This window comes from Micromys minutus, assembly GCF_963924665.1.
Source record: "Micromys minutus genome assembly, chromosome: 5".
Taxonomy (NCBI): domain Eukaryota; kingdom Metazoa; phylum Chordata; class Mammalia; order Rodentia; family Muridae; genus Micromys; species Micromys minutus.
Genome location: NC_137974.1, coordinates 76,615,299 through 76,627,316, shown reverse-complemented (window position 1 = coordinate 76,627,316; position 12,018 = coordinate 76,615,299). Strand labels below are relative to the sequence as shown.

Below are 12,018 nucleotides of genomic sequence, written 5' to 3'. Positions count from 1 at the left end.
TGGATGTGACATAGCAGTTACATGCATGGGCCTACCCGAGTTCTATCATGATATAACCCAAGTTCTGTCTTCTCCCTAAGATGATATAGGCACTTAATAGTTATAGAAGGAAGCCAAATTTTCAGTGGTGCATCTAATGCTAGATTTCCCTCAATCAAATACATTAACCCCCGTACAATTCCTACTTAGGCAACCCCAATTAAATGCAGTGGGGTATACACACACTGAAGACATGAAAGTAAGGGGGGGGTGGAACACATCTGAAGAAGGGGGTCTGCAGGATGAGAAATGAGATTAGAGAATATGATAAAAGTAATTGTGTGTGTGTACATATACATGAAAAAGAAATTGTTTTGAGCTTTCAAAAGGGGGGAATCTAAAGTATTTATTATAAGTTATTGGGAGGTCACTGTTCACACCTGCACGCTCAAAGGGGGTCAGCAGAATGACTGAGGATGGAGAGTCACAGCTGGGTTCACTGGAGGTCAGTGAATGTTGCTAACAGCAGTTGGGGAGTCAGTGTCTTCCGGAGCAAGGTGAAGGACAATGGAGTCGTACGTGGCTGTGGGGACTTGGGGTGTCGGTTCCCAAAGAAGCAGAAGCTGGCCACGAGTACACCCCAATGGGATTGCAAACAGCTGGTGGATGGGCAGGGCAGGGAGGTGGCACGCAGGTCTGTGAACTGTGAAAATGGGGGAAGAGCCGCAGAAGTTCAGTCTCTGAGATGACTCATGGCAGTCATCCTAAGCCAGGAGCTTCCAGAGCAGATGAAGGGGTGTCACCAAGGAATCATGGAAGACCCCTATAGAGCAGCAGTAGATGGCAGTGGTCATTGTAGATCCATTCAGTACCCAAGAGCAGTGGCAGCTCTGAGTGATCAAGGGGTCAGCTATGGTAATAAGCAGGGGGCAGGAGAGCCTTCCAGAGCCTGAGGACTCTCTACTTTGGTTACGTGGAGATCTAAGCAGGGATGAAAACCCAGCTGGAGGCCCAGTGGAGTCAATTTCTCTGAAAGGTGGACTCTTATTAAGAGGAATTTTTCTCATAGGTTTTAAGTTTGGGTAAAAAGTAAGTTTGTCCATCTGAAGGCTGAGTGGGAGGGTGAGGTGGATCTCCACTGGGGTAATTTACTTGGTGGAGATGGTCTGTCTTCTGTTGGCTGGGATTAACCTTTAGTCAGTGAGGAAGGGGGTGGCTGTATTTCTCTGGGACTACTGATCTGTCTAGATGTCCGTCTTCTTATCTGCCCCCAAATCTGTCCAACTGTCTGAAAGTCCAGATGGGAGTCTGCTTTTCAGAATTCTGCCTAATCTGTGATGGCTAATCTTGTTTGTCAACTTGATACACCTGAAGAAGAGGGAACCTTAGCTGAAGAATTGCCTCCATTCCATCAGATTGGGCATGAATGCGGATATATATATATATATATATATATATATATATATATATATATAAAATCGCTGATTAACTGATGTTGGGACCCTACTACTGTGGGTGATGCTGCTCCAGGGGAGTGGTCCTGTACAAGCAAGCTCGTCTGGAAAAACTAGCATTTGAAGGAAGCTGGCTGTGCCCAAGTAGGAGGAACCAGGCCAGTAATGCAGTATTCCTCAGAGGGCTCTGCTTCAACTCTGCCTCGGGGTTCTGACTTAAATCCCTTAGGTGGCTTCTCTCAGTGATCAACTGGGATCAGAAAGCCAAATATTAGATTACACGATTTTACTCATATTTTGAAATTTCAGCACACACACACACACACACATACACACACACACATGCAAAGCCACAGGAGGATCCCAGAGGCCTTGCTTAAACTGGATACATGAGCTGCAGCTGTGATCCCATTCGTCCCAGAACACTGGTGTAAGTGGGTCCTAGGCTCCCTTTCACGGCTTCATCTTGGACCCTTGCAGATCGTCCTCAGTGCTGTCCAGTTTCCATACCATGCAGACATCTCCCCGATCCTGTGTGACATGACTCCTCAGAGGCCTCCTCCTAACCGTAGGATAGATCTTATCACCAATTCTCTCTTCCAGCTCTAATGCATTTGCAGGGACTTGACAACCACTCTATAGAAAGCCAGGGCCCCTGGGCAAGCACAGGGATTTGTGTAGAGAGAGCAGTAAGGTGAGAGCCTGGGGCACAGACTTACACTTGAGGCACTTCCCTGGGCAGCACTAGCTCTGTGTGCTGTTGGATAGGCCCACACACATCTACAAGAGTTAGAGGTCTGGTAGGCAGGTTGTGGGTGTCACGTTGTCTCCCGTGAAAGAGGGAGGGTGCAGAGAGAATCTGTGTTCTGTATGGAAATATCATCTATTAATAAAAAATGACCAATTATGGTGAATGAGCTGAGGCAAGAAATTGGAGGTAGGACATCCCTCAGAGAGAAATGGAATTCTGGAAGAGTGAGGCACAGGAGATGGTCACATGAAACTGAGACGATAACAATAAAACAAGCAGGTAACTGAGTCATGAGCTAGGCGTGGAATAGGCACTAGCTATTGGCCTAGGCATTTATTCATGAAGTATCAAGTCTCAGAGTCGTATCTCAGCGAACAAAGAGGCTGAGTGGAGAAGCTATCAGAGGAGGGCGCACCTGCTTGGTAGAGTTGAACTCACAAGTTAGGCTGGCACTTGAATGGTATCGGCTTGCTGCTGGTAACAAAGACTGACCCTAAACCACAGGAAAAAAGTGTTCACAGGGCCTAAGTCCCAGGGTAAGCATTCATTTTCCAGCGGAGATCTGTACCCGACCACAGCCCGATGGTAGGTCCTCACCCCGACAGTTAGAGGCGGCTGGTAGCATGACCACAGAGGGTTTATTCAGACCCTCCACCTCCATGTAGGATTAGGCAATCTGCCCGTGACAAGTCTCTGATCAGGATTCCAAGTCTGCATCCTGCATTCTGCATCCTGACTGGCCGGCGACTCAGCTCACTCAGCACTCAGGAAGACCCTCTTGCGGGCAGTGTTGGTATATGGGTGCCAGCGCCACTCTACATCGGCGGTAGCCTCCTGCTCCAGTGTGCCCAGGCGAATCATGTACACTAGGGTGAGGATAGAGATGTCACTCAATGCACAGCCAAGGCCCCTGCCCCCCACCCGAGGCATAAACCGCTCCAAACTCACGCTTGAGCTCAAATCGAGGCCCAACCTCAGTCAGCTCCACATTTCTGTGGTCTGTCTTCTTGTAGACATGGTGCCTGGGAGAAAGGAAGCAGAGACAGGTATGTAAGTCAGTAGGACTTTGGGTCAGCCAAAGGGCTACCAAGGTCATAGGCCCTACACTCTGCCCATGGACCCACCGGAATGAAATGTAGTCATCCTGGTTTGCAAAAGTGATGACCCGGTGGCTGTCGTCTTTTGGCACAGGGAATAGGTAGCGAAGTATGTCAGACACCTGGGGACACAGGGACAGAGTCACAAGGCTGGCCTGAGCCTTAGCCCTCTCCACAGGATTCCCACACTTACCCGCTTGCCCAGGCGTGAGGTAAAGCCATGAGTAATGAGGTGGGGCTTAGCCTCTGACATGGTTCCTAGGTCAGGGATGTCGTGCCGCATGACCACGTTACACAGTGTGAAGTAGGCAGTAGGACCGAAGGGCAGATGGCTGACAATGAGCCCCACAGGTGTGCCTCGATGCTCATGGACGACCAACAGGTCGGTGACCCCGTTTGCTTTGCAAGCTCGCACCAGTGCTCCAACCTCATGCCGACCTCGGTTCATGCGCTGGGCACCTGGGAACACCAGCTTCAGTTCCTGCTCATGGACCAATGTCAAATTAGAATTGGCGTCATAGGCCTGGGCATCCCCTACTTCCTGTCCCCCAACCCCGTACCTTCGCAAACATTTTCAGGCGAGAACTGGGGTCCCGGGAGGTAGTGATCATGACCTTAGGGTCCTCAACCCCAGCCCATCGATATTCATCATCTACATGGCTGGTTACACCTGTCAGGAGAACAAGAGGCAAGGAAAACGCTAGCTGACTTGGCTCAAGAGAACCTCACTGGTGGAAATGGACCACTAGTGGCCAGGAGAGCAGCTACGAGCCCACTGGTGACCAAACACAACTCAGCAATGGAGTAGTCTATGGTGGCAAAACTCTAAACTGCTAAAACCAGAGGGGAGAAAACTCCCTCTTCTCTCACGAATATCTATAATGCCCCATGATTTTCTTTCCTGCTTATTGAATAATGCAGTGAATGATGCATCTGGGTACCAGTGCTAAGTGGATAATGCAGTGAATGATACATTTGGGTAGTGCTAAGAAGACTTCTGCTCCAGCAGACACTCCAGTGAGGAAGAGTGAGCAAAGACTAAAAGCTAATGTGTCTACTGTATAAATGGAACCAAAAGCATTTGTTCAGGGAGAGCCCCTATGATGCCACCCAGAAAGACAGGAGGGAACCTGGGGACAGGTACAGAAACTGCTCACCTGGACACTTCAATCAGTTTGGAAATTGCCCAGAGTGGCTGAAGAGAACAGTTTACCTTCACCACCAGCATCATCGAACTCCAAGGACCCCTGTAAGGCTAGAGCCTCCCGGCGTAACTCGGTGGGAATCAGCTGGTTTTCTGCAAGGAAGAGATGGAGGCAGAGTGAGACACAGGCAGGCTCACAATGTATGCGATACTGTGTGCTCACTAGTGTGCCCAAACTTCATGGGGAAACCTCTGGAATGTTCTTAACGTTCTCAAGAGTCAGAATAGAAATATAGAAGGAACAAACCAACTACTTTTCTTATTTCATTAGAGACAGGGCCTTGAGAGGCCTGTGGCTTTGGCTTCTGAGTGTGTTGGTGACAGGATATGCTACCACACCTAGCTACCAACTTCTTTTCATCTAATTGTCAACTATAATGTCACTGGGGAGCTCATTTTCTAAATACTTCTTTATTATGAATATTTTTATAACAAGAAAAAATTTTAAGAAAATTTGATAATGCACTGGTGGGTCATTTCCTTACAGGTTAAGACCCTGGTGTTTAGGAACACTACAAAAATAAAAATGCTTAAAAAAAAATAGAAAGGGGCTAGTGAGATGGCATAGCAGTTAAGTACTGCCTGCTCTTCTAGAGGTCCCAAATTCAACTCCCAGCAACCACAAGGCAACTCACTACCATCTATAGAGGGATCTGATACCCTCTTCTGCCATGCAGGTGGACATACAAAAATTAGAGCACTCATACTTAAAAAATAAATTTAAAAGAAAAAAATTGTTTTTCAAGTAGGAAGGAAGAACAGTGACCTCCAAGTCTTCACAGTGCAGACTAAGATGTTCAGCACGCCTTTGATCCCAGCACTCAGGAGGCAAAGGCAGGGGATCTATGAGTTTGAAGAAAGCCTAATCCACATAGTAAGGCTAGACAAGTCTACATACTGCCTCGGAAAACAATAAATATAATACTGAGCCCCCGAACCCAAACAAATATAGCAGTCAAACACATACTCTAATATACACCTCTAGGCCTGTAACTCAAACATCCTAACTTAGGGATATAAACAGGCATAATATAAATATAAATAAAAGCTTAAGACAGTTTCTCTTAATGCAGTATTTAACAGTGATAGTTATAAATGTTAATATATTAATCATTTTCCTGTGTATGTGTGTACCTGCATGAGTTCACACACACATGTTCAGGTAGCTGCTAAGACCAGAGGACACTGGATCCCTTGGAGCTGGTTACAGACAGTTGTGAGTCACTATGGGAAATGAATTTGGGTCCTCTTAAAGAGCAACAAGTGAGCTTAACCCTTGAGACAATTTCTTGGTCATCTCTATCCTTTTTTTCTTTTGGTAAGTTATGAAGATGGGTCACAGATGCTTAACATTATGTTTATATAGCCCAGGTCGATCTGAAACTCCTGCAGCCAGAGCAAGCCTTAAACTGCTGATCCTCTAATCTCCACCTTACCTGCTTTGGGATTACAGGCAGGCATAAGTTCCCAGGCCCAGTTTAGTCAGGCTGGGGACAGAATCCAGAGGCCCTTCCATGTTAGGCAAGCATTCTAGCAACTGAGGTACAATCCTAGCCCTAACATTATGCTTTTTAACTCAAACAAACTTTACATATAGGAACATAATTTAATCACTGATACCAGGGATGATGTATTATCAGATGGGAAACATAAAGCTCCTTGGATACAAAACCAAAATAGGGATAAATAGAACATTTCCAATTAAGCTCCATGATATAGTATCTTCATTTAATATGGCAAATGAAAATGTAGATTAAGAAAGGCAAAGCCATGGACTAACTTGTAAAACAAATGACAAATTCTAAATGGAAGAAGAGTTTCAATTATAATGATAAAAGATTTTCTAACTTTGTTTTGAAGAAGACAACATGAACAAATACCAAGGATTCTTACAGACCCATCCCTAGGAATGGGAAGCAATAAGATGAGGCAAAGGTTTTTCATTGTTTGTTTGCTGCTTGTTTTGTTTTGGTTTTTGTTTTTTCAGACAGGGACTCTGTTTTAGCTCTGGCTGTCCTGGAACTTATTCTGTAGACCAGGCTGGCTTTGAACTCTTACAGCGATCAGCCTGTCTCTGCCTCCGAGGGCTAGGGTTGAAGGTGTGCGCCACCACAACCCGACTGAGGCAAATGTTTGAAAACTAAAGAAAAACGAGATATTCTGTAACTAGCAATCAACTTGTAAACATGTGCAACTGCAGCATAAACGGCCATACCATCACATGGTGAGACCACTTAGAAACCAGTGAGAGGTCCTACCAAACAAAGAAAGATGCTCAGCCATACTAATACAAATACATTTAGTTCCAACACCTTTACACCCCTGTGTAGTATGCTCTAGCAAGGACTTGTAACCCACCAGCACAGGGAGGCCTTACCTTCTAGAGCACGCTTGACTCGCTCCTTCTTCTCCTGAACGGATCGCTGCGCCTCCTCCCGGGCCTTGCGGTACAGGTACTCGCGGCGCAGGCGAGCCTCCCGACGGAGCTAAATAGAGAATACACGGGGTCACTATCCACTCCGGAGCACCGAGGACCACAACTCAGCCCTCCCTTCTTTCCCCCTTAACCAGAACACGAACCCAAAACACCCTACCATGATGAGCGCCGCTCTCTCACGAGTCTGGACTCTTCTGGCGTTGCCCGCACCACGCAGCGATCACTTCCGCCCTCAACCAAGAAAGCCTTTAGAGGCTTCACTCGATTCCACTGCCGTAGAGTGCCCCATCTTAAGATGGCGAATGGCGGAGGACGTCGTTAGGTGATTGGTCAGATAGGCAACCAATCAATTACCCGGATTTGGGATATCACGTGGTCTAAGGCAACCCTGATAAATAAGTCCGTCTGTGGCTTCACCAATGCTTGAGATGGTCAGGCAGTAGACTAACAAAGAGTAAGAGCTGGAACTGTGTGGATTGCTTCCTAGATTCAAGTTAAGGTCCGACTTTTCATAGCCATCGAGAAGCGTTCCGCTTCAGGCGCTAAGCCGCGTCCTGGCCGTTGACACGCGTCACCCGGAAGTTGAAGCCTTTGACTTCCGGGCCACGATTAGGAACGCCCTAAGGGCGGATCTCGAACTTTGATTGGCTGTCATGCACATGGGCTCACAGTGATTAGACCGCTAGGAAGGAAGTGGCTCTGTTCATCTGCGTCCCAAGACTGGCGGGGCCATGGCGGTCCAGGCCCTGCAAGAGGAGTTGGACTCCAAGTGCCTACAGCTGCTCAGTGACCTGGAGGAATTGGAGGCGAAGCGGTCGGCGCTGAACGCCCGTGTGGAGGAGGTGGACTACGGGGAATGGAGGGAGGGATAGAAATTGAGCACAGGAAGGGAAACAGTCTCAAGTCTCTCCTGTCACCCCAGGGTTGGCTCTCACTTGCCAAGGCTCGCTATGCCATGGGAGCCAAGTCGGTAGGGCCCCTGCAGTATGCCTCGCGTATGGAGCCTCAGGTCTGCGTGCGCGCCAGGTGAGGTTACCCCCAATGGTGAGTGGGTGGGCAGGACCTAGGCCTGAGCTGCCAGTGATCCATCTCCCCTTCTCTTTCAGCGAGGCCCAGGATGGACCCCAGACCTTCAGGGTGATCAAAGCTGACGCTCAGATCCCCGAGGAAGTGGGGCCTAGCGAAGCATGTGAGTTTTCTTTCCTCCTGTCAGTCCTCAATGCTAAAGACAAAACTCACTGAACATTTAGGGAAACTACTTCATTCGGAATCTAATGGAAAGCGCCTAAACCTGAGAGTTGAATGTCTAAGGGGGGGCGTTTTCTTGTTATACTTTAATAGTAGAGTTCAAGTAACAGGATAGGAGAGCAGCCCGAGGAGGTCTAAGGGAATGGGGTTTATTCCATGCCTTGACATTACATGATTGGGTAAGAGGGCTAGAGGAATGGAGCTGATTGGTTCACAGCATCTGGTTGAACTACAGGAGGGACCAAGCATCTAAAAGAAGCATCTTGACCTGGGAACGACTCATCTTTTCCTAGCCTACCTCCTTATTATCGACTGACCACAGCTGTTATGTCTGTTTTGCAACTGCTAAAAATATATCAAGTTTAGGGTTTGTTGTTGTTGTTTGTTTGTTTGTTTGAGTTTTTTTTTGTTTGTTTGTTTTTCAGAACTTAAGGGTGGGGGCCAAGTCACTCTGAGGGCAAGTTAGCTTAAAATGGAATCTGAGAAACAAAATGGAGTTTGCTCTGGTACTTGAATCTCTAAAACAAGAAGTTATAGGTGGGCTGTTTTATAATGGGATCAATTTCGCAGTCAAAGGAACTCAGCTGAACAGAAAATGCGCATCCCTATATCTAGGTGTTCCTTGGAAATAAACCATAATTTCAGTTAATCATTCCCGAAACAGATTGGGGACATTTCAGGATCTTTCATCACATTTAGGTAAAATGGCCAAAGTCAGTCTGTGATCTTGTTACAGGCAGGCAGAATTGTCTGTCCTGGAAGTCAGAGTAGACAAAGAGTCAACTGGATTACAAAGGGGAAGGGTGTTACTATTTCCAGACACAAGAAAAGGTTGGGGAAATATCTAATCCTCAGTGTTTCCCAGATTCATGAACTTGCATTAAGCTCATTGTGGTCATGAGAACTGTATGGCCATTGACCTTTCTTTCTCTAGCTCTGCGCAGGCGCAAGGGTCCTACCAAGACCAAAGAGTCAGGATCCTCTGCAGTTCCTCAAGATCCCTTGAACTGGTTTGGAATCTTGGTTCCTCACAGTCTTCGGCAGGCCCAAGCCAGCTTCCAGGATGGTGAGTGTTGGCTCTGTAGCCACGTACTGAATTCTGGCCCTTTTCCTATGGGGAGCAGTTGAGCACTAACGACATGTGAAGACTTTGCAGGTTTTACAGACGATAGCAAACTGTGTTCAATATCTGCTGGGACATCCCCTCCCTCAAAAGCATTCACTGGCTGTTCTTAGCATTCTAGGTTCATGTTTGTTAACTGCTAAGGGATATAATAGCAGCTAGGATAAAATGGAATGCTTATTCTGTATAGGAGAGAAAGATAATATATAGATAGATAGGCAAACAAATGGACCTTTATTGTGGTTTTAGGCTCCAAAAGTCATGAAAAAGTAAGATGGAGGTGGAGTGGGCTGGGGCTGTTTTATGAAGCTAGGACAGGAAAGACCTGTCTGGAGACAGAGGAAGAGCTTTGTAAGTGATCTGGGCCCTAGGCCCAGCTACTAGGGCAAAAGCCCTCAGGTATTTGGACCAGAGGAAAAGCTGAGGAGGTCACAGAGCTGGAGTACCAAGACCTGGGCCCAGGGAGCCTGGCCCTAGTGAGGTTTCCATCAGGACCTCTAGAGCCACGGGCAGACCCAGAGTCAGCAGAGTGAATCAGTAGAACCAACAGAGTAATGGGAATTCTTCGGAAGCTGAGTGAGGACAGACTGGAGAGCAAGAGAGGAAGCAGGTGCCAGGATCAGCCAGCTTGGGGTGTTGGAGTGGAGTTAACAGTGGGAACGTGCACATGTGGAAGCCCCAGTGTCTGCTAACAGATAGATGCAGCAGTAGAGGACGGAGCTGTTTCATCTGTGGGCAGGCAACAGGCAGTGGGGGGGGCGGGCGGTGCTGTGGGTAGACATATGTCTGGGCTCTTGGAGGACTCGAGTGGGTTCAATGCAGACTTGTAGTGTTTAATTTTCTGAGGTGGAGATGAGTTGAGGGTCAGGGAGTACCACGAAGAGACAGGAATAGAGCCCCAGAGTGCGAATCCTGGATGGCAAGAGTTTTGAGGAAACATTCCCTGGAAGGTTACGGAGAGTCATCAGCCATGCTGCCTGGTGGAGGATAAAGACAGGCCTGTCTGGCCTACTGGGTAAGGTAGATAAATGGAGAACAGAGATGGATGTGGCCTAGAGGTGGGTGGAGGGGTTGATTCATGCTCAGGTGCAAGAAAAGAGTGGAGGGACATCAGCTTGGAACAGTGATGGAGTTTGATGCTGAAAGGGCAGAGAGCTTTGCATGATCTGGGATGTGCTCGCTCATTCCTGGCAAGCACAGTGAATCAAGGGAAGGTTTTTGTTTTTGAGGAGATGGTGGTTTAGCACAGGTGAGGCGAAGGTGGGGAATCAAGTGATCTCATATGTGGAGCATTTTAGGACTATCGTACAGGCTAGGGAGATCTTACACCCCTGCAGTCTCTGAGGGGGTCCATGTACCCCACTGTGACATCCCTCTTCTCTTGCCAGGCCTACAGCTGGCTGCAGATATAGCCAGCCTCCAGACTCGCATCAGCTGGGGTCGAAGCCAGCTCCGAGGCCTCCAGAAAAAACTGAAGGAGTTGGACCCTGGACCTGCCTGACCTGCATCTACTTTTCGAGGCACCAAGCATAGCCATCTTGGATGCTACTGCCTGTCTCAGGCCTTCTTTCATAAACAGTCTGTCTCAGCTAAAGCCCGTCCTAGAAATGTCCTTAGTCTGCACTGTCTCCAGCTTTTTGAGCCATGAAGTTGAGTTATGAGGTTTGATGAAGCAAGCCGAGCATTGTTGAGAGCAACTGGTTCTAGTCCCATGGTCTCATACGGCCTTCCTCCCTGGGGCAGGAGAGTGACGTCATGAATAACCTTGCATCAGCCAGCTGGGGTAATGAAACACTGCAGGAATGGTGACAGGGAGGAAAGGGAGTCTAGAAACTTAAGGTAGATCAGGACAATTCCAGTCAATAAACATACCCTGGTTATGCATGGCAGTGCATGCCTGTAGTTCCGGCAGCTCTAGAGGCTGAGGCAGGAGGATCACTTAAGCCCTGGAATGACTGACCAGCCTGGGCAACAAACGGTTAAAGTTGATAGAAAGGACAGCACACACACACAAATACCAGAATAGCTCCAGGAAGTATTACTTCTGCTATAAAAGGTAAAAACATCTTTGGAATTCTTTCACGGGAATCAAGGAGACCTCCCTGACTGCATTTAGCTCGCAGAAATGAGACCCAGCCTCTGCTGAAGGTGTAGCCCCTCATCCGGAACTATGTCCTGAGTCACTTCTTTTCCAGTTGTGTTGGGGAGGGGAATGTAATCGTTTGTGGGGTGTAAATATTTCTTCCTAATTTGTAAATTTTGCTTATATTGGTTTTACTACTTACAAATTATAAAAACACAAACTTGTATAGAAAAATTGAATAAAGCGAAAGCTACAGTAACTTGTCATCAAGCTCTTTCATTTCTTAAATTCATTTTTTCAGTGTATGGGTGTTTTTGCTGGCATGTATGTCTGCACCATGTGGTGTCTCCTGCCCTTAACCTAGAAGAGGTGATATGTCTCCTGTGGGTGCTGGGAAACCCCAAGTCTTCCAGAAGAATGGCCAGGGAGTGCTCTTTTGTTGCTTGGTGTAGCTTTAGCTGTCCTGGAACTTGCTCTGTAGACCATGCTGGCCTCAAACTCACAGAGGTCCAGTAGTCTGCACCTCACTAGTTCTGGAATTAAAGGCATGCGCCACCCCCTGCTATCCTCTACGCCGCGCCGCAGCCGGGGAGTACTCTTGATCACTAAGTCATCACTCATCACTCCAGACCCTCTTAAATA

The 12,018-nt window shown here is 47.5% G+C and overlaps 2 protein-coding genes across 2 annotated transcripts; one reads left to right on the top strand and one right to left on the bottom strand.

Moving 5' to 3' along the window:
* Positions 1-2,490: 2,490 nt before the first annotated feature.
* IMP4 (IMP U3 small nucleolar ribonucleoprotein 4) lies at positions 2,491-7,406 on the bottom strand. The gene is made up of 8 exons (XM_080917337.1): positions 7,080-7,406; positions 6,863-6,971; positions 4,495-4,578; positions 3,842-3,951; positions 3,475-3,762; positions 3,309-3,403; positions 3,133-3,206; positions 2,491-3,050 (listed from the first exon to the last, which is right to left on the bottom strand). The coding sequence occupies exons 1-8, from the start codon at positions 7,080-7,082 to the stop codon at positions 2,938-2,940; spliced, it is 876 nt and encodes a 291-aa protein (XP_080773463.1). The 5' UTR covers positions 7,083-7,406; the 3' UTR covers positions 2,491-2,937.
* Positions 7,407-7,643: 237 nt separating this feature from the next.
* VMA22 (vacuolar ATPase assembly factor VMA22) lies at positions 7,644-11,585 on the top strand. Its single transcript, XM_080917036.1, has 5 exons — positions 7,644-7,764; positions 7,845-7,948; positions 8,029-8,111; positions 9,105-9,236; positions 10,682-11,585. Exons 1-5 carry the CDS (start codon positions 7,654-7,656, stop codon positions 10,792-10,794), a joined length of 543 nt encoding a protein of 180 aa, XP_080773162.1. The 5' UTR covers positions 7,644-7,653; the 3' UTR covers positions 10,795-11,585.
* The last annotated feature ends 433 nt before the right edge of the window (positions 11,586-12,018 follow it).